The sequence below is a fragment of the Pongo abelii genome, chromosome 4 (assembly GCF_028885655.2).
Source record: "Pongo abelii isolate AG06213 chromosome 4, NHGRI_mPonAbe1-v2.0_pri, whole genome shotgun sequence".
Taxonomy (NCBI): Eukaryota; Metazoa; Chordata; class Mammalia; order Primates; family Hominidae; genus Pongo; species Pongo abelii.
Window position 1 is genome coordinate 61,903,341 of NC_071989.2, and position 20,326 is coordinate 61,923,666.

Genomic DNA, 20,326 nt, shown 5'->3' on the forward strand with positions numbered 1-20,326 from the left:
AAGACATCTAATGGAAAAAGAATGTTCACATAATATATTCATTCATTCAACAAATTTTATTAAACACATCATCTACCAATGAATCTATGAAGATCAGGTACTTTAGCAATATAGAACAATGTACAATAACACATAAGACAGTCCATGTGAAGGCAGTTCATTGCTGGTGTGGTGGCTCTATTGTCAGCATAACCCTGTGTTACTTTCATCTTTCTGCTTCAGCACCTAGCGCATCACTTCTGTTCAAGTTCACTTCATAGTCCAACAGGGCAGTTGAAGCCTGTCTTAGTCTGCTCCGTTGCCATAGCAGAATACCACAGACTGGGTGGCTAATACAACAGAAATGTATTCTCCCTCTGCTCTAGAAGCTAGAAGGCCAAAATCAAGTTGCTTTCAGCTTGATTTTTGATGAGGCTTCCCTTCCTGTCTTGTAAATGGCCATCTTCTTGCTATATCCTTACACGGCCTTATCTCTGTGTACATAGTGGAGAGAGACAGGGAGAAAGGTGGGGGAGAGAGAGAGAGACAGAGAGAGAGAGAGAAAAGGAAGGAAGGAAGGAAGAAAAGAAAAACAGAGAGAAGAAAGAAAGAGAGAGGAAGAAAGAAAGAGGAGAAAGAAAGAGAGAAAGAGAGAAGAAAGAAAGACAGAGAGAAGAAAGAAAGGGAGAGAAAGAAACAGAAAGAAAGAAAGAAAGGAAGAAAGAAAGAAAGAGAAAGAAAGGAAGGAAGGAAAAGAAAGGAAGGAAGGGGAAGGAAGGAAGGGGAAGGAAGGAAGGGGAAGGAAGGAAGGGGAAGGAAGGGGAAGGAAGGGGAAGGAAGGAAGGGGAAGGAAGGAAGGGGAAGGAAGGAAGGGGAAGGAAGGAAGGAAGGGGAAGGAAGGAAGGAAGGGGAAGGAAGGAAGGAAGGGGAAGGAAGGGGAAGGAAGGAAGGGGAAGGAAGGAAGGAAGGGGAAGGAAGGAAGGAAGGGGAAGGAAGGAAGGAAGGGGAAGGAAGGGGAAGGAAGGAAGGAAGGAAGGAAGGGGAAGGAAGGAAGGAAGGGGAAGGAAGGAAGGAAGGGGAAGGAAGGAAGGAAGGGGAAGGAAGGGGAAGGAAGGAAGGGGAAGGAAGGAAAGAAGGAGAGAAAGAGAGAGAGAGAGATCTGGTATCTCTTTCTTTTATTATAAGGACAACGGTCCTATCAGATTAGGGCCCCAGTGGTTGTCATTTCATTTAACCTTAACTACCTCCCTAAAGGCCCTATTTCCAAATGCTGTCACTGTAGGGGTTAGGGCTTCAACAGATGAATCTCAGGGGACACAATTCACTCTATTGAGTGAACGCTAACTATTATATAAGAGTTCATAATTGAGAGAAGGACAAAGAAGAAAGGTAGAAGGATAAAAGAGAAAGTAGAAGGACATAAAAGGCATTCTGAGTTGAATCAGTTCTGCACAGGGGATTTCTGGGATATCCCATACAATACTTCCACTTACTTTTTTTGGGCCAGTATTTAGTCATACAGCTATGCATATCTACATGTTGTCTTCTGGCTGTGTGTACTGCTGCCCCAAGTAAAGATTTTATTACTAATGAAAAAAATGGATATTAAGAGCTAACAAGCCTTCTTAATCATATCCAGAAACTGTGCTAGGCATTGAGGATGAGAATATAAGTACTTATCTTTAAGTACTCTAAGGACTTCCCAGTCTAACAGGAGACTAGTACATGTAAACCAGTTACCTTTAATATAAAGCGATACATCCTGTGGGATAAATGTGTAAAAGTTCTGCAAAAACAGAGGAAGAATGGTTACCAACGGGGCAGTTGGGGGAGAGTTCACCAGGCTAAGAATTGAAGAAAGGAATTTCCAGAAGTGGGGAAAACTTTAGCAGAAGTTCAATTGAGAATACAAGATGTTTCAGGGAACTGCGCGTATTAAAGGGTGGCCATTACTTGACATTCTGAGCCAGAGTAGTAATGAGATTGGAAAGGTCAAATGAGCCCTCATTTTAATGGGTCTAAAATGGTGCTTAAAAAGTGGGACAGCATTTATTGGGTGATGAATTTATAGACATGTGTGTGTGTATATTTTTATACAAGAAACCCTTCTGAGGAAATTAATTATTAGATTCTATTGATGTCACAAGGTGTTGTTTTTGTTGTTGTTATTGGTTCAGTTGTTCTAATTTCTGCCCTTTTCAAGATTCAAATCACAACTTAAAAGCAAGGAGTTGCAAGAATATATGGAATGGTGAGAAATGATTGATGTTAGAAAGCTTTTGAAAATTGCAATACATAAGGAAAATTGTCCAATGCACATTCTTATTTATCTGCATTTATCTTTCTATATCCTGTTGAACTTTGCTGATAATTGTAGAAACACCTTGGCATTTCTTTCTTCCATCTTTATATTTTCTTGATATCATTAGAAATAGATGTTCAGTCTACCTCTTGCATGCTGACCAATCCTAAATTGGGCAATGACCTATTTATTTTGCATCTTCCCTGAATGCTTAATATTCATGAACTAGAAATGGCCAGTAGAAAGTCAGTAAGTGTTACTTAATTTACTTCCCTATTTATTAAATTTCTCCCAGAGTGAGGAGTTATGAATTCCTGGAGCAGCACATGTGTCTCTTTCTTAAAGAAAATTTCAGCTCCATGGTGAGAATTATTTGCACATCTCTGAAGAGGCAATGGTCCATCCAGAAAAATAGCACAGAGCTAGTACATAAAATAAGAAAGTGGACTGTGGACAAGTACTGACAAAATTATGGAAAGAGGAACTAGTGAAAATTCTAGTAAGTCAGTATCTTTTCTGGCCAGTACATTTGTGTAAGCAAATTGAACTTTAATCATAGTGCCGATTTGATTTCCAAAATCTTTGTCTTTTTTTGGTCCCCCCTTGGAAGTTGAATCTCGGTCATGTACACCAGAATATGAATGTGAGATGACAGCGCCCATAACAAATCACCCTTGGCTAGATTTCCGCCATTTGGTTGTTCATTTTGCCTACCTGTGAAGTTAGCAAATCTCCGCCTTTGCCTACTCGTGCCTTCTCAGATCTGCTGCTCCTGGCCCATTCCTTGATCTCAATGTGGCTGAAAGTATTAAGATTTTAGAGCATGAATAAAGATAATAAAGGTCATTCAATCAAGCTTTTCTATTTTGTGCATTTTTACTTCTCTAAGAAGCAAGAACGGCACTGTGATTTCATTGTTGAAATAGTTAAGAAAATAGGGGACAATTTTAATAAAATTAGAAAGTCTTAGAGAAGTATCCTGTTACTACATCTTAAAATGTATAATGATAATTATACAGGGAAAATTTAAAAGCATTTTTATCATAAAATACTTCAAGCAAACAAGAAAATTATGAGGAATAATATATCAAACAGCAATGTGCCCTCTACCCAGCTTTGCAAAATCTAAACATTTTTCTGTAATTGTTTATTTTTCATAAAAAATAAAACTTTATTAGGATTTCTGAGAAAGTCCAGTAAAGACCAAACCTCTTCCTCACTTGAGGTCAGAACCAATTGGGAAATGATGAAGAATCAGACTGATGAATCAGCATGGCTGATGAATTAAATTCCCACTACTGAACCCTAGAGGAGGCTGTCTACACTCCAGCACCAGCTGAGAGCCTGACACTGGACGAACAAAGCAAAGCATTTTCTTAACGTAGGCAGGCTCAGTTCTAAAAGAAAATGAGAAAGAGAGGACAGGGCTGGCCATACAGTGTCTCCTTCCAGACTCACCAATCAGTTAGTGTGAAGGAAGGGCAGGTTGAGAAATAGCCTAGAAGTACAACAACCGGTGAGGCACTCACCCCATGGAAGGAAACGTCAGAAGTGGAAAGTCAGCATTTCCCTCTAAAAACATATAAGTTAAAGCCATGTTTTTATTTCCTTTTAGACCCTATTTTTTCCTCCCCTTCTCCCATGCAAATGTAACCTCTACCCTGAATTTGAATATCCTTATATATAACAAATACTTAGTCATCAGTGTTGTGATTCTAAATATCAGAATGCTTCCATTTAAGGGAAATATTGGCTGCCGGTTCTTGGGGATATTGACTATAACATCTGTATTTACTTCAGTTTCAAGATACTCTTGTAGACTAATGGAAAGAATGTAAAAGATGATGCTACGAGACAGAGTTTGGATCCAAGGATGTTACTGCCCAACTAATGTTCTAAGTGCTGAAAGATCATCCTGGTCTTAGCAACAGCAATTATAACTAAGAAAACAAAGTTTAGAGTTATCTCAAAACAGAAAAGAAAGCATCAAAAAGTTATCTCTTTCCTCTGAAACAAAAACAAGCATTCTAGTGACCCTTGCCTTCTGAAATATTTCAACATTCCAAGCTACTGAGACTTTTCTTATTTTCTTATAAACAAACTTTAATGCCCTTTAAAATACTTTCTGATTTCTTTTCTAAGCATTTTCAGGTGAATAACAAGTTACATTCGTTTGGCTTATTTTCTCTTCATAAAATGGACAAGTTTTTAGTTGAGCAGAGGAACCAAAAAACTTCTGAATGAAGGAAATGTTTGGTAGTGAATGATATAATGGAAAATTGCTATAATAAGTAGCTGGGAAGAAGCAAGGAAGGGAGAGAAATTATACAGAATCATTTTAGTTTAAATGGCAGTGTATGATTAGAAGCAGTACTGAGACATTGAGAAAAATAGTCTATTACATACCATAGGAAAATCAACAATGGCATTTCTGAATATGGAATTGCTAGTTAAAGCTACTACGTGACTCTAGGATGGACAATTTTTTAATAGGTTTTTAGTTTTGGTTGAGGTACACTGTCAGAGTGTTCACAGTATTTCATTTTGTTAGTTAGCTTCATGAAGACCTTAATTTATTAATGTTAATGATTGACCACTTGTGTGTTAAACCAGAAAGTATTTAGTCAATTGAATTCCATCACAAAAGAAATGTTATGAATCCGTATATTTTGCCTCCTGTTTCTGAGAAATATGGCAAATAAAAAAAAGAGAGGTCAAACTAAATCTAACACCTCTTTAAGTCCCACAGCAAAATAAAACATAGGTAGACCTCATTTTATATTTTGATTATGTCCTGAAAACCTTCTATACAAGTTAAAACATTTGTAAAAGTCTAGGCATGCTTCATTTTTGAAATAATGTGGTAGATAACTTAAAATGCCAGTAATTATTTTCCAGTCTAAATAATCACAACATTGAGTCAGGGTGTGGTGACTCACGCCTGTAATCCCAGCACTTCGGGAGGCCAAGGCAGGCGGATCACTCGAGCCCAGGGGTTCAAAACCAGTCTGGGCAACGTGATGAGCACTTTTGTATTTTTCTATACAAAAAATACAAAAATTTACCAGGCATGGTGGCATGTGCCTGTGGTCTTAGCTACTTGGGAGGCTGAGGTGGAAAAATTGCCTGAGCTGGCGAGGCCGAGGCTGCAGTGAGCCATGATTGCACCACTGCATCCTAGGCTGGGTGACTGAGTGAGACCCTGCCTCAAAACAACAACAACAACAGCAAAGTCACAACATAATTTAATAGATTTTTTTCATATGTTGGAATTTCACTAAGTGAAGAATACCTGTTATATGTTATATGTTATAGGTGATACCATAAGGTATATGAATGATCATATTTCTAAAAAACTTTTTACTTTGACTCCTAAATTTCAATAATCTAAATAAATACTTTGAGTTATATTTGAATATGTTATTCTTTTTCATTCATTTCTATTTTATTTTTATTTACATCTAAATGTGTTTTCACTAAACAATTTTAGCTCCAAACTCCAAATTGCACTATTAGGGAAAGGGAGAATAGCTTTTGGCTCTTCTTGTACTATTTGAACATTAGGTAACTGGGTACTGTCTTTTGCACACTTTTACGATGTCATTGGTTCAATCTCAGGGTCAAGTCTTACCCAACTATCCTATGTACTCTGTCCATTCATGCCTTAAAAGGAAGAACCTGAATAAAAAGTTGTACCTTTATTAGCAGATTCTTTTAAATGAATTTTATTAATTTACATTTAATTTCTTCTCAGTAAGATATGTGAGCTGACAACACATTGCCAATCCTATGGTTATTTTTGTTAGTATGCACAACAGGTAGTTTCATGGGTCAGGAAAGAACAAATAGTATACAAGGTTAAAGAAATGATTTTCAGTTCTCTAATTTCCACTGGAATTATTAAACATATAAATAAACAAAAAAGTAGTAAGATAACTCACTGTCCCTAGGTGAAGCAAGGAAAGTAAGTGAAGTAATAACTGTGTCTCCTGTTTCACCCTCATGCTTGGACATGTGTATGCCTTCAAAAGCTCACGTCTAAGTCATCCAGAAAAATCAGCCTGTTAAATAGTATAGGAGAATCAACAATGGAATCTCTTAGTGCCTGGAATTTGCAATTGCCAGTTAAAGCTAGTAGGTAAATTAAAAATAATTTATTTTACAGTGTATACTACCTCTTTGCTTTACTGACCCTCAAAAACGCCTGCTGTGTATACTAACAAAATTACCTTTATAACTGGCAATATCTTACTGAGAAAAAATTATAAGTAATGAATAAAATTCATGGAAAATATTCCACTAATAAAAGTACCGCGTTTATTCATATTCTTATACATGCGAAAGCTTACAATATCATATTTCTGGGTAAATACTTGAATAGGATGCCACCCTGCTTTCTTTTGAAGTGTAGTATGCCTTTCCGTATGCAGTGCTCCATGCTGTGCAGTCACGGAAATTAATGAGTTCAGCGTTCAGGATGCCAGGGCAGCTGGAGAACAGAGTTCTGTGCTCATGTGGCTTACACAAACACACGAGTTGTGTTTCCCACAGTGGGATCCAGGGACCCCTGAGGTTCTGCAGCTTTTTTATTTGGTAAAACATAGATCCGAAAGATGATGCTGATGTGGTGAAGGGGGTTGGTTTCTGAAACTGTTTAAGAATTTTAGAGATCAAGAGTAGGTCTGAGAGGAGCTGGCAAAGCAGGCAATTATTTGTGGTGGGAGGATATGGGGAAAGAGCAGATGTCTGTAGATACTACAAAGGAAAATAAACACCATGAAAGAACAAACTTATGTAGAAAAATTTTAAAGGAAGATTTTTTAAGAAAGGATGTTTGGGAAACACTCTAGGAGTTATTCTGGGTAGCACTTATAAAATGGGACAACTTCTTACAGCCAGAATGACCTTTATACTGAAAGTCTTCATTTTTTTCAATTTATTCCTTCCTGTCACATTTAACAAACTTGTATTAAACAGCTACTTTGTATCAAAAACTATACTTCCTTGCTTCCTTTCCACCAGAGACAGATACACACATATATGCACACTCACTTTGAAGTTCAAATACCATTTGTAATAACTGGAGAGCCACAGGAGTTTAGCACTAAAAGTCAAAACAATTCACTGGCTATGGCAAGATGAAGTTAAAAAGCAGCTTCCCAGGATGAAACTTGGAAAATGCTTAAATACTGAGGTGTTTATTTGGATTTGCTTTTCTAAACTTGTTGATGGAGGTAGGTATCTTGCTGACATATTACATCATTTCTGATGAAACAATTCTGGTAAGGTTTCTTGAGCCAGATTTTCTTCTTAACATTAATTGTATTGGGAAGTTCCAATTGTTTGAAGGAGACACTGAGTTGAATACATTATTTTTTACATCAAATATAAATTTTCTGTATTTGAGATTATGATGTCATTTCCAAATGGTTGTGTTGATTCTGTACTCATTGGCCAAGGCCCTATAATTATTTGTCATATTTTAATTCTCTTTGTTCCCCATATCTTTACCACTAGAGGTCTGTGGCTCCTCCTTCTCAAGGTTATGGTGCTATAAATATACTCATTTCAGATTTCAAACCAACTAGAATGAGTAGTACTATAGAGTTTTTGGATTCAGTTATACTTTGAGTCAAATTTTATCTTTTACAGCAACCATATACATCAAAACTGAGATCAAACTCACTTAACCTATTAAGAGTGATAAAACTAATTAAAATTTCCGACCCATAAGACTAATATTATGAAGTTGTTATACATTAAGGAAAAGGGCTTCCAACTTTCACAAATTCTTATTACTAAAATGTTTTTCTTCCAACCTCCTGTATTGCCTCAAAATGGAATATATTTCATCTGAATTTAGTAGATAAAAGTAAATTTGGAGTTATAGAAAATACTTAATATATCACCTTTTAGTTATAGTGAGAATATATGACTTTAGGAGTTTATACCATGTGAATGGGGTGAATTAACTCTTTCCACCAGGAGGCTTTGGCAAAAGAGGTAAGAGCTACCAAGAATGTACCAGGGCTCAGGCTTGGGGAAGAGAGGGGCCTCTCCAGCTCTTCATTATAGAGCTCATACTTTCTAGATATGCTGTCTGATTCTCAGGTGGTTCAGGTCTGTGAATTCATTAGTAGGACATTAATATACTAGAAAGAGTCACTGCAGGGTCACCCTGTCCTTGTAATAGACTTGCAACCCTTAAAATAGGTTAGAGGGGAGTAAATTTTCATTAGAGTGAAAGAAGGCCCAACTTGTTATTGGCTCAGATCCTAGGTGGTATTACAGATATGCATCATGTTTTGAGCAACTGAGATGAGAATCCAAGGGCTCTAACTGAATGGACTGGTGTCATCTGTACTCCTCCTCCCTGGCTAGCTCTTCCACTTGGAAGGCATGACACCCTCATCTTCGATTTTCTTTATGTATGTCATTGCAGCCAAGTTTAGAAACAGGAAATTTGCTATGAAAATGAGTCCATGAATCTGCTGTCTCATCCCCACTGATGTAACATACCTGTATTGTGTTTCAAGATACAGTCATCAAAATGAGGGAAAAGTCCTCTTTTGAAAGAAAAATCAACTGCCAAATGGTATATTGATTCTTTGGATTCTACCTATGAAATCAGTTAGCTCATTTCTTGATCATTCTCTTTTGCTAAATGCATAATTTGTATTTCTTGCAGCAATTAATACCTGAAAGTTATTTGTAAGCTCATTTCAAATGTGATAAACTGAGGTTCATAGAGGTGAAATCACTTGGCATTTTTTTTTTTTCGGGAGCATCATCTTTTTTTTTTTTAGATGAAGTCTCACTCTGTCACCCAGGCTGGAGTGCAGTGGCACGATCTCGGCTTACTGCAACTTCTGCCTCCCAGGTTCAAGCGATTCTCCTGCCTCAGCCTCCTAAGTAGCTGGGACTACAAGTGTGCACCTCTATGCCCAGCTAATTTTTTTTTTTTTGTATTTTTAGTAGAGATGGGGTTTCACCATATTGGCCAGGCTGGTCTTGAACTCCTGAGTTGAGGTGATCCGCCTAACTTGGCCTCCCAAAGTGCTGGGATTTCAAGTGTGAGCCACCGTGCCTGGCTTAGCATCATCTTTTTATGACTGTATTTCCAGGCCCTACCATATATTCAATTCAGAGTAAACACTTGGTTATATTTGTGGAGCAGTGGAATATATGAATGACTGAATAAAAAATATAGATGAAAAGATTAGTTCATGTATCTCCAGGGATCACTATCTTTCTATACCACCAAAGAATTTGCCCTAAAACTATTCACTGTAAAAACATAATTATGATTATATCTTGTCTTAATCTTATGTCATTATTTTATTCTTTATGTTAAAAATAATAAAAATGTTAATTATATGATTTCTCCTATTTCTAAATTGGATAAACATATGTAGGAAGCTATTGAAATAAAGCAATAGCCTTTTAATACATTCCCTTGTCACCATTTATTTGATACTCTCTTGCCTTGGCTTGGAATTTGCAATATTCAGAATTGCATTGGTTGTTAAATATTCCTATCTGGATGTTACTAGATTGGGATTTCTGACCCACCTGGTCCAAAGACAGAATTTCTTTATTAAGAACCCAACAACTAAACAAGCTACAGTAATACTTCTTGGAACTCAAGGATGCATACAAGAGAGTGGCTTCCTTCAATCTGTCAACAGCCTCTGTCACCTCCATTTATCCTTTTTCTGCCAGTCCTATTCTCAAATACTCCAGAGCTACAAGATGATTAAGAGCCATCATGAGACTTTTGAGGATTGTTGTGAGCTGGGTTGTTATTTTTATTTTTATTTTTATTTTTATTAATCAGACCAACTCAATAGCACCCTAGTTACAGAAATCCTATGATTTGGCCTCATAAGATCAATGTTGAAATCTTGCCTCTGCATTAATGCAACCTGGCTTTTGGCAAATCACTCAACCTCTCTGAGCTTCAGTTTCTTAATATACAAAAAGAGGGGAGTGTCTGCTGTCCTGCCTCACTTCCACAAATTATTGAATAGATCAATACCATTACTATTGTTGTTATTATTATTGTATTTTAAAATGTTTGTAAACAGAAAGCAATGTAGAGCTATAGGTTGCTTCTCTCTCTTTCTCGTTTAGTTTTCTTACACATTAAATTCCATCCTGGGGTAAAGTAATTGCTCACAATTTCTTTTTATAAGAGATATCCTTCAACACCAGCAATTTCATCTTTCTCTTTTTTTTAACCCTTACATATATAGCATATATAACCATATTTGAATGGGAGCAAGTCTTTTCATTTCTTTTCTACCTAGACCTATAAGTTCTAGCTGAAGTCCTTCAAGAAGTTAGATCTAGATCTCTGTGGCCAGGACTTTTCTTCTTACCCAGCCTTTCCACTCATTCCCCAAATCCTTTCCAGCCCATTGCTATCGTAGAAAAGTCTCCTCCCCAAATCTGCCTCTCAGGAGATGCAGTTATGCGGACTAATATGTGGCTGTCTTCTAAGCTCATCCTCATATCACTTTGTACTAGCCCTTTCTAGTTTAGGCCTAAGATGTAAAAATTGAATTAATATGAATAGTGGTTACTACTTTGGATTTGGAAGCCTGTGGAAATGTGGGCACATTTCTCTGCCTTCCCAAGCTTTCTTCTCCTTATTTTCAGAATGATGATAATAATGGTATTTAATTATAGAGTTGCTGGCAAATTAAATGAGAGTAACATATGGTCAGTACACAATATAGTTATTATTTATAAGGGGAAAAGTTACTGGTTTTCAATAGCTGGTACATGTGAAATCAGAATTTCTTTTGACATATGTCTTATCTATGTTTATTTCCCATTATTTTTTGTATTTTTTCTATATTGTCTCTGAAGCCACCTCTGTGTTTTGCTTTTTTGGGAGTGGAAGCGGAGGCTCGGTTGTGAATAAGTACAATTTTGCTTTACTTCTGGTACATAAAGTTCCGAGACAACTTAGTATAACAAAATGCACATTGAACTAAAAGTTATGAAAAGCTGCTTTTACTGTTTACTCACTCCTTTAAATCAAAAGAACTGGATGTAAACTATTTTTTTATGTCATCTCCTGTTCTTCAGGCTCTTTGGTGCCTCAGAAAACATAAAAGAGTCTGATTTACAATCATTTTGGGCAAATTGCCTGTAGAACTCTAAGGACAGGAAATGAAAAAAAGAAGTACAGCACACACCCCCAGACATTCCACACAACATGTAGAATAAATAAACAGGCCCAAAAAGGAAACCAAAACTGCTTGGTCTTATGTTGAGGAGGGGGTACCACAAATGGCTTTTGGAGAAAATGTACTAAAGATGATGACATGCTAGAAAAACACTTCAGGGGGGTGAAATTGACCCTGATTAAAGAGGATCCTTTTCCCCTTTTCTCTACAGCATAGTGAGTATTTTTTATTTAGGTAACTTCCATTACCTGTATTGACATTATGAAAAAGAAATACCACGTTACAGAGCTGTGCTTTTCAAACCTTAATAGGCACGGCTGCCCTGGGGATCTCGTGGAAGCGTAGGTAGTTATTCAGGGAATCTGGATAGGGCCTGAGGTTCTGCATTATTCACAAGCTCCCAGGTGACACAGATGCTGCTGGTTTATGAGCCATGGCTGGTTTTCAGTCATCTTCCTCAACAAAATAATTGGTGGTGATGTTCTGGTCTTCATCTGTTCAAGAGCAGTTTTCAACTGGGGACAATTTTGGTCTCGTGGGAATTTGGCTGTGTCTGGAGCTTTTGATTATGACAACTCATGAAGTGCTATTGGCTTTATGTAGGTAGGGGCCAAGGATGCTGCTAAACACTCTATAGTATACAGGATATCCCCTTATAACAAGAATTTTCTGACCCAAATGTGAATAGTACCAAAGTTGAGAAACCCTGCTGCAGAAGTATTATCTTATACATTTCTTGTATCAAAAAATACTTTCTTGAAATTGTTCAAAAAATAAATACACAAAACCTATGAGCAAAGAATAGGAGCATCTACTGCAGTCATGCATCACCTAGCATTGGGGATGTATTCTGCAAACTGTGTCCTTAGGTGATTTCATCATTGTGCGAATATCATAGAGTATATTTACACAAATCTAGATGGTAGAGCTACACATCTAGGCTGTATATCACCTATGTTTTCTAGGCTACAGACCTCTACAAGTGGCTACTTTACTGTATACTGTAGGTCATGGAAACACAATGGCAGCCGGGCGCAGTGACTCACACCTGTAATCCCAGCACTTCGGGAGGCCAAAGCAGGTAGATCACTTGAGGCCAGCAGTTTGAGACCAGCCTGGCCAACATGGCGAAACTCTGTATCTACTAAAAATATAAAAAAATTAGCCAAGCGTGGTGGCAGGCACCTGTAATCCCAGCTACTCAAGAGGCTGAGGCATGAGAATTGCTTGAAGCCGGGAGACAGAGGTTGCAGTGAACAGAGATTGCACCACTGCACACCAGCCTGCGCAACAGAGTGAGGCTCAGCCTTAAAAAAGAAAAAAAAAGTAAAGCATTAGTGTGTCTAAACATATCTAAACATAGAAAAGGTACACTAAAGCTATTGTATTATAATCTTATGACACCACTATTGTATATGCAGTTTGTCATTAACCGAAACATCATTATGCAGTGCATGACTATTTAGTTTAGAGAGTAAACAGCATTTAAAACTGTCTTAAAATATGTGAAAGACTATTATGCAGAAGATGGTAACCAGCTGTTCTCTATCACCCTTGAAGAATGAACAGGAAATGTACATAAAAGGACCCGTGCAATTCACCCATTCTTTTTCTGCTTCCTTCATGCCAGCTAGACAAATCTCTTCATGATCTTGCAACCATATTTGTCCTGGCCTGTGTCTTAATACTTGCAGAGACCCTCCCAAATCCTGGGTACACATTTTCTTTTCACTGCCAAATCTCATCTCTTTCTCCCTTTAAAAATCTTAGTTGAAAATTTCTATCTCCGTAAAATCTTCCTTAACTAAGATGAAATAGTTGCCAGTTCATCTTTAACTAGAGCTGGCATACTTCTTCCTTCAATGTGTTATCTGTCAGTCTGAAAATATGTTACTGCCCATCTGTGTACAAGGAGTTGTGCTAGATTTTGATAAAGGATTTTAAAAAGGTAAGTAAGATAGTCATTGTTTTTAGGAATTTTCCAATCTGGGGGGAAAAATCTCACAGAGATTACTATATAGTATTTAATAATTATCTCCATGAGAGGTTTCTTAAAAAAATAAGAAAGGAGGTTATAGAAGTTTAAAGATTACTTCTAGGTAGGGAGGTCAAGAAAGACTTTACAAACAGATATACGGGTGTATCTTTTTTGTTTCTTTGATGAATTTATTCTTCAAAGAAAAAGCAGTTACTATTGTTGCCAAAATTTAAAGATTATAAATTAGAGTAGTGTGAATTTAAAGTATATTTATGAAAAAAGTTCATAGTGAGCAAGGGTTAAAATATTAGAGTGATTTAATCCACTCACAATTTATAAGACTAGGAAAGATAATTTTTCAAGATCTGTGTGGCTATATGGTGGTTTTAACAAAGGAGACTGAATTTAGCCACCTCTGAATGTACCTGATGAGGCTCTATAATTTTATAAGACAGTGCTCTTTGGAAATAATTTTGTTTGTTTGTTTGTTTTGTTTGTTTGAGACAGTCTTTCTCTGTTGCCCCGGCTGGAGTGCAGTGGCACAATCTTGGCTCACTGCAACCTGCATCTCCCAGGTTCAAGTGGTGCCCCTGCCTCAGCCTCCCGATTAGCTGGGACTACAGGTGCACGCCACCACACCTGGCTAATTTTTGTATATTTTTAGTAGAGACGGGATTTCATCCTGTCGACCAGGCTAGCCTCAAACTCCTGACCTCAGGTGATCCACCCACCTCTCAAAGTGCTGGGATTACAGGCATGAGCCATCATGGCCCCCTGGAAAGAATTCTTAGTTACATCTAGGGGAAGAATATTTTGGAACTTCACAAGTATACTTTAAAAACCAGTACCAAAGCAGGAATTTGGCACCATCCACTTGAGATGGTGATTCTAGAACTTCTTTAGGAGACAGTCTCACTTACTAAGAGTTTCCACAACCTGTACTATGAGAAAATTAAAAAGAATTAACCCTCATCAAATATGTAGTGTGTGCCAGGCACTGGGTAGACCCTTTAGATATATCATGTGATTTAATCTGGATAACAACTGGTGAATTTGTCAACACCAACATTATAAGGAGGCTTCAGAGAATTAGTATAAGTTTCCATCTAATACTTGATTAAGGAAGGGAAACAGAGCAAATTTCAGGCCGGCATAGGAAGCCATCTCTGAGTGGAGACCATCAGCTTGCCTTTTCCTTTTGAAGCAGCAAGGACAACATCTATTCTTATAAAGCTTTACATGGTGATATGTGCATTCTCTGTAGTCGAAATGGGAAAACGAGCTGTTCAGAGTTCGTTGATGGCCATGGTTTTCTGTAGGGCTTACTGCTGGAAAACTGTCTGCAACTGTATTAGTCATATATGAATCTGAATTTCTGCCTGCTCTTTTCCACACGTTCTGAAAACCTCAACTCTAGGAATGGTACAGATATTAAATTATGTATGGAATTTTTTTGAATGTTAATATTTGTGTTCTTTAAAGTCATTATGGTTTTTTATTTTTTATTTTATTATTATTATTATTATTTATTATACTTTAAGTTCTAGGGTACATGAGCACAACGTGCCGGTTTGTTACATATGTATACATGTGCCATGTTGGTGTGCAGCACCCATTAACTAGTCATTTACATTAGGTATATCTCCTAATGCTTTCCCTCCCCCCTCCCCCCACCACACGACAGGCCCCGGTGTGTGATGTTCCCCTTCCTGTGTCCAAGTGTTCTCTTTGTTCAATTCCCATCTATGAGTGAGAACATGCGGTTTTTGGTTTTTGGTCCTTGCAATAGTTTGCTGAGAATGATGGTTTCCAGCTTCATCCATGTCCCTACAAAGGACATGAACTCATCCTTTTTTATGGCTGCATAGTATTCCATGGTGTATATGTGCCACATTTTCTTAATCCAGTCTATCGTTGATGGACATTTGGGTTGGTTCCAAGTCTTTGCTATTGTGATCAGTGCCACAATAAACATACGTGTGCATGTGTCTTTATAACAGCATGATTTATAATCCTTTGCGTATATACCCAGTAATGGGATGGCTGGGTCAAATGGTATTTCTAGTTCTAGATCCTTGAGGAATTGCCACACTGTCTTCCACAATGGTTGCACTAGTTTATGTTGATTTACAGTTAGTAATACAGTTAAGAGTGGAGACCTTCCTTGAGTTTTCATTCTTTGAGCTTCTTTTTTTTTTAATAGAAACAGCTTTCAATGGTAACCTTAACAATGCCTTCCGTAACTCAAAATATGATGGAATCTTAGTTAACTCTGTGTAACTGGATTTTGTTTTTCTCCTAAAGTTGTTCTACACAGCTGCGTATCATTCAATGTTGATGTGAAAAATTCAATGACTTTCAGCGGCCCAGTGGAAGACATGTTTGGATATACTGTTCAACAATATGAAAATGAAGAAGGAAAATGGTAAGCCAGTGGGTTTTGTTGTTGTTATTTACTTATTTTACAAGGTAATGGGAAATATTATTTGACTACAGGTTCTTTTATGAATGAAACTTTAAAAGAATGAATTATTTATGGTAGAAAATGCAGTCTAGTCATTTGGCAATGGAAGCTAACTTAAAGTAAAAAAAAAAAAAAATTCCTTGGCAATATTAGAGGAAGCAATTAGTGATTTCTGTTGATGCCTGGACTGACCTCAGGGAAGGTCTGTATCCAAAAAAGCTATTGCTCCATAATTATGTTCTTTTGGCAAGAATTATTTAATTGTTCTCATTTCAGAGTAGCTTAAATGCACTTGTTTGAAATTCAGTAGGAAGGATTCGGAGGCAAATGAGATGGTGCTCTGAAAGGGTTAAACTCACTCCCATGAGTTTGGTCTTTACTGATTTACTGAGCTTGGTCTAATGTTTATAATGAACTTTATTGGGTTTCTGGTATCTACCTTCAAACACTTTAATATTGATTAAGTTCATGGTAGACAGGATTTTTTTTTTTCTTTTTTTTTTTTTTTTTTTGAGATGGAGTCTTGCTCTGTCACCCAGGCTGGAGTACAGTGGCGCGATCTCAGCTCACTGCAACCTCCGCCTCCTGCGTTCAAGTGATTCTCCTGCCTCAGCTTCCTAGTAGCTGGGATTACAGGCATGCGCCACCATGCCCAGCTAATTTTTGTATTTCTAGTAGAGACACGGTTTCACCATGTTGGTCAGGCTGGTCTGGAATTTTTGACCCCGTAATCTGCCCACCTCAGCCTCCCAAAGTGCTGGTATTACAGGCGTGAGCCACACCACCTGGCCGTAGATATGATTTTTAAAGTATATTTAACTTGTTGAAAATTATATAAACTGAATATTAGAGTTCTTTTGCTTAATATTTAATAGAATTTTTAGTAAATGCAATTTTTGTTTAATTGGACATTATAGAGAAAAAGAACAGTAGCTAAACTTTAGTTTAATAAACTAAACAAGCCTATATTTTTAGTAGCTATAATAATAAGCAAAAAGAGATTTATATCTACTTGGATACCAAGGATCTATGAATCACTATAATTATTTCATTAATAAAAATATGTGGATTTTCTGCATTTTGTTTTATCTTTTAGACTTGGTTAATTTGATAATAATGCCCTAAAGACTACAAAAAGTAATGAGTTCTCACATTTTTAAGTACATTATTTTATGCTAGGTATAAACTAGAATTTGTTGAGATACTTCACTCTTTTATTCTCCTTACAAATATCTCAGATGATAAACCCAATGCTACATGCTAAATTTTTAAGTTCTCTTTCCCTCCCTCCTATACTCTCCATCCATCCCATCCCCCAATTTTTAAGGTTAAATGAGTACAGCCCTCCCTCTAGACACCAGCTTTATTCTTTTAGGAATTATACCTTCAATCCAGGTACCTCTGGGAGAATAATGGTGAGTAGACCAACTGGTCAGACTTTGTGCGTAAGCTATAATAAACAGAAATGCAGTACATGTTATTCTTAAAAAGCTTAACTTTACATAAACACATACAAAAGTTAATTTTCACTAATTACTAATAGTTACACAAATTTTAAAGAGGAGTATAGTAAATAGCAAGCTTTAACACTTAAAACACCTACTTAAAATCAAGTGTCCCTTTAAAGGATGGTTAAATATTGCTAAAATATTTTATGAAATTCTCATTTTCAATTTCTGATATGAGAAAAACCTGTATGTTTTCTTTCTCATCCAGTCCTGTCTCTGTGATTTTAGAAAAATCTGATGTCAGAAGTCCTTAATTATATAAATGAACCTTAGTAGAGTGAAAAGGGGTTCATATTTCTTTTTAGAAGCCTTAGTGCCCCCATTTGATCTCTTCAGTCACTGTTTCTCATTATAAGAACCTATCCTATTGTGAGATTTCCACCCTCTAAATTCTACAGTCCCTCCTTTCAAGGCACCAGAAGTCAAAGCAATGGAAAATTGAGAAATCAGGCCTGAATGAAGCCTTGATGTCATGAGGAATGTCCTTCCTAAGGTTATTCTATCTTTGTAGAAAGTTAAGGTATGGATGAGGAAAAAGAAAGACAGCCAACACTGGTAAAGGAACAAAAGAGTGCATAGATTGGACAGTAAGAATAAGGTTGCAAGAAGGATGTTGCTAATGGTCTCTGAATGAATCTACACTGGACTGAACCATCACAATTCTACATACATTTGTGAGACAATGTTAATAAGAGATCAGGGACTATGCCTTATATCTTGGTTTACCTATGAAACTGAGTTAAATTGTCTCTGAAAATATTTGTTGGTGGGTTAGGTTTTTTTTATTTAGCCATAGCATAAATGTGGGTCAGTCAATCAACATGTATTTATGTAATACATTTTATGTGTCTGGCATTATGCTAAATTCCATGGGAAATGTTTATACATAAATATAAAAGCTTTAACCTAGTCAAGGACATACATGAAATGTTTAGGAATAGAGAATAGTGCCAACAACCAGTGCAGAATAGACTATAAACTCAATGGGAATTCAAAACAGGAGGAGATGATTCTTGGTTCTTGACCTAAGTCTTGAAAGATGACTTAACTTTCAATATGAGAAGAAAAATGTCACTCTAAGCTTGGGAAGCCACAAGAGCAAGGGCCCAGACTTGGGAATAAGTGAGGTGAGTGTGTTGGTAAGTAAACAGGTCTCATATTGGGATGAAAAAAGAGAAAAGGATGATGGCAGATCTTGAAAGATAAACACAGGAGCTTAGACCTAAGATGAGGACGTTGAGAAGCCATCATAAGTTGTCATTTTATGAAACTTCATTTGGGAAGTTACATATAAATTGGATTGGAGAATGGAGTTCCTGAAAACTAGGAAATATATAGACTCAAGAACTATAATCTGGTACTGAAGGGATAAGCCTTCAGGCTGTATTAGGGGCAACTCGAAGAAAAAAGAAAGGTGTATTCAAGACAAATCAAGATGAATCAGTAAATCTTGGTGGAAGTTTGGAAATGGTCAATGAAGGTGTAGGAGAGGTCAGATAGATTCCAAAATTTCTGTACTGGCTCATTGGGAAATGGGTTGTCATTGACAGAGAAAGGGAAATTCACTTATCGGGAAGTGGGTAAGTCTGTTTTTAAATAGCTCCAGTTCAAGGTGATTTCTAGGTATTTGGAAACCTCAAACTGGAATGCAGGTAAGAGGGAGAAGTTAATGTGTTAGTGGAAATGCCTAGAAAACAAAGACTGATTTTGCAGCCCATTTGCAACCCTGGGCACTACCCCACATCTAGCATGAGGCCTTATACATAATATGCACTCAATCATTATTTGTTGGCTGAACAACTAAATCTAGTTTAACACTCTGTTATCATCAATTAAAAAAAAGCTGCATAAAAAATAAAGTTAAATGTGACTTTCCTAGGGAAATGCAACTACTTAGGACCAGAGCTGTAATAGATTTCATCCCTACACTCAGTCTTGTGCCTTTTTCTTCATTAGAACTATATTTAAAAGTAAACATTGTTAAAAACTATCTTTGTGGTAGGTACCAGACTTTACATGTTAATATGTGTGTAAGTTTGTAAGGATTTGAATGTAGATGATATCAGAAACCTAAATCTCACATTGACATTTATTATTTACAATGATTTTATGGAAAAGTTGTGAAAAATCAGAGCAACCAAAAAGATGTGGGCAATTGAATTTAAAAGTAAGCAAATTACAAATACCTGAATTTCCAAACTTTTAAGGATAGCATGGTAGCAGCATATTGTTCTAAAGAGATCTGGGATCTGGTAGTGCAAAATAAACTGTAGAAACATGTTTGGATGTTCTGTAAGTGTCTATAAAAACAGATAGATTGCAGACTTCCTTCGAGAAATGCACTACAGAATAATTGACATATTTGGAGGAACATGGATTTTGTTATTTAATTATCTCTAGAGGTAGGCACCTTCATAAGTCATATTTACTGCTCATGCTTTTGAATTTCATAACCTCATGTTAAAAAAAATCATCCTGACCCATCTTACATCGTGACTATAGTACGCCTATAAAAGGAGCACTTGTTGGCCCACAACAAGTACAGTCTGTGTATTTGAAAAACATAGCTTTAATTCTTTTGAAAGAAGTATAAGTTAACAGAAAAGGTAGCCTTATGTCCTCTTTACTGTTCAGAAGTTTGCTGTGAAGTGTAATTTATATCTTTGGCTCAGAAGGCACATGCTTTCTCAGTAGCAGAACACATCATACATCTGATTAAGATCAGCCGTTGTTCATTATGTTTAGCATGAGCTGGAGCATCCAAGTAATTGCAATGTGGTTTAGAAGAATTCAGAAAGAACATAATTTCCTTCATAATTTTGCTTTGAGGAAAAGAAATTCAAACATGCTCAGCACAGCACAAGCCTTCCAGATTTCCAGATTTAGTAGTAAACATCA

At 36.8% G+C, this 20,326-nt stretch overlaps 1 protein-coding gene across 1 annotated transcript in view; it reads left to right on the forward strand.

Annotated features, from left to right (window-relative positions):
• Window positions 1–20,326, forward strand: part of ITGA1 (integrin subunit alpha 1) — a 170,617-nt gene that overhangs the window by 46,466 nt on the left and 103,825 nt on the right. The window contains exon 2 of the mRNA XM_002815549.6: window positions 15,761–15,881. Within this exon, the coding sequence (XP_002815595.2) occupies window positions 15,761–15,881 (121 nt within the window). The remainder of the gene's footprint in view (window positions 1–15,760; window positions 15,882–20,326) is intronic.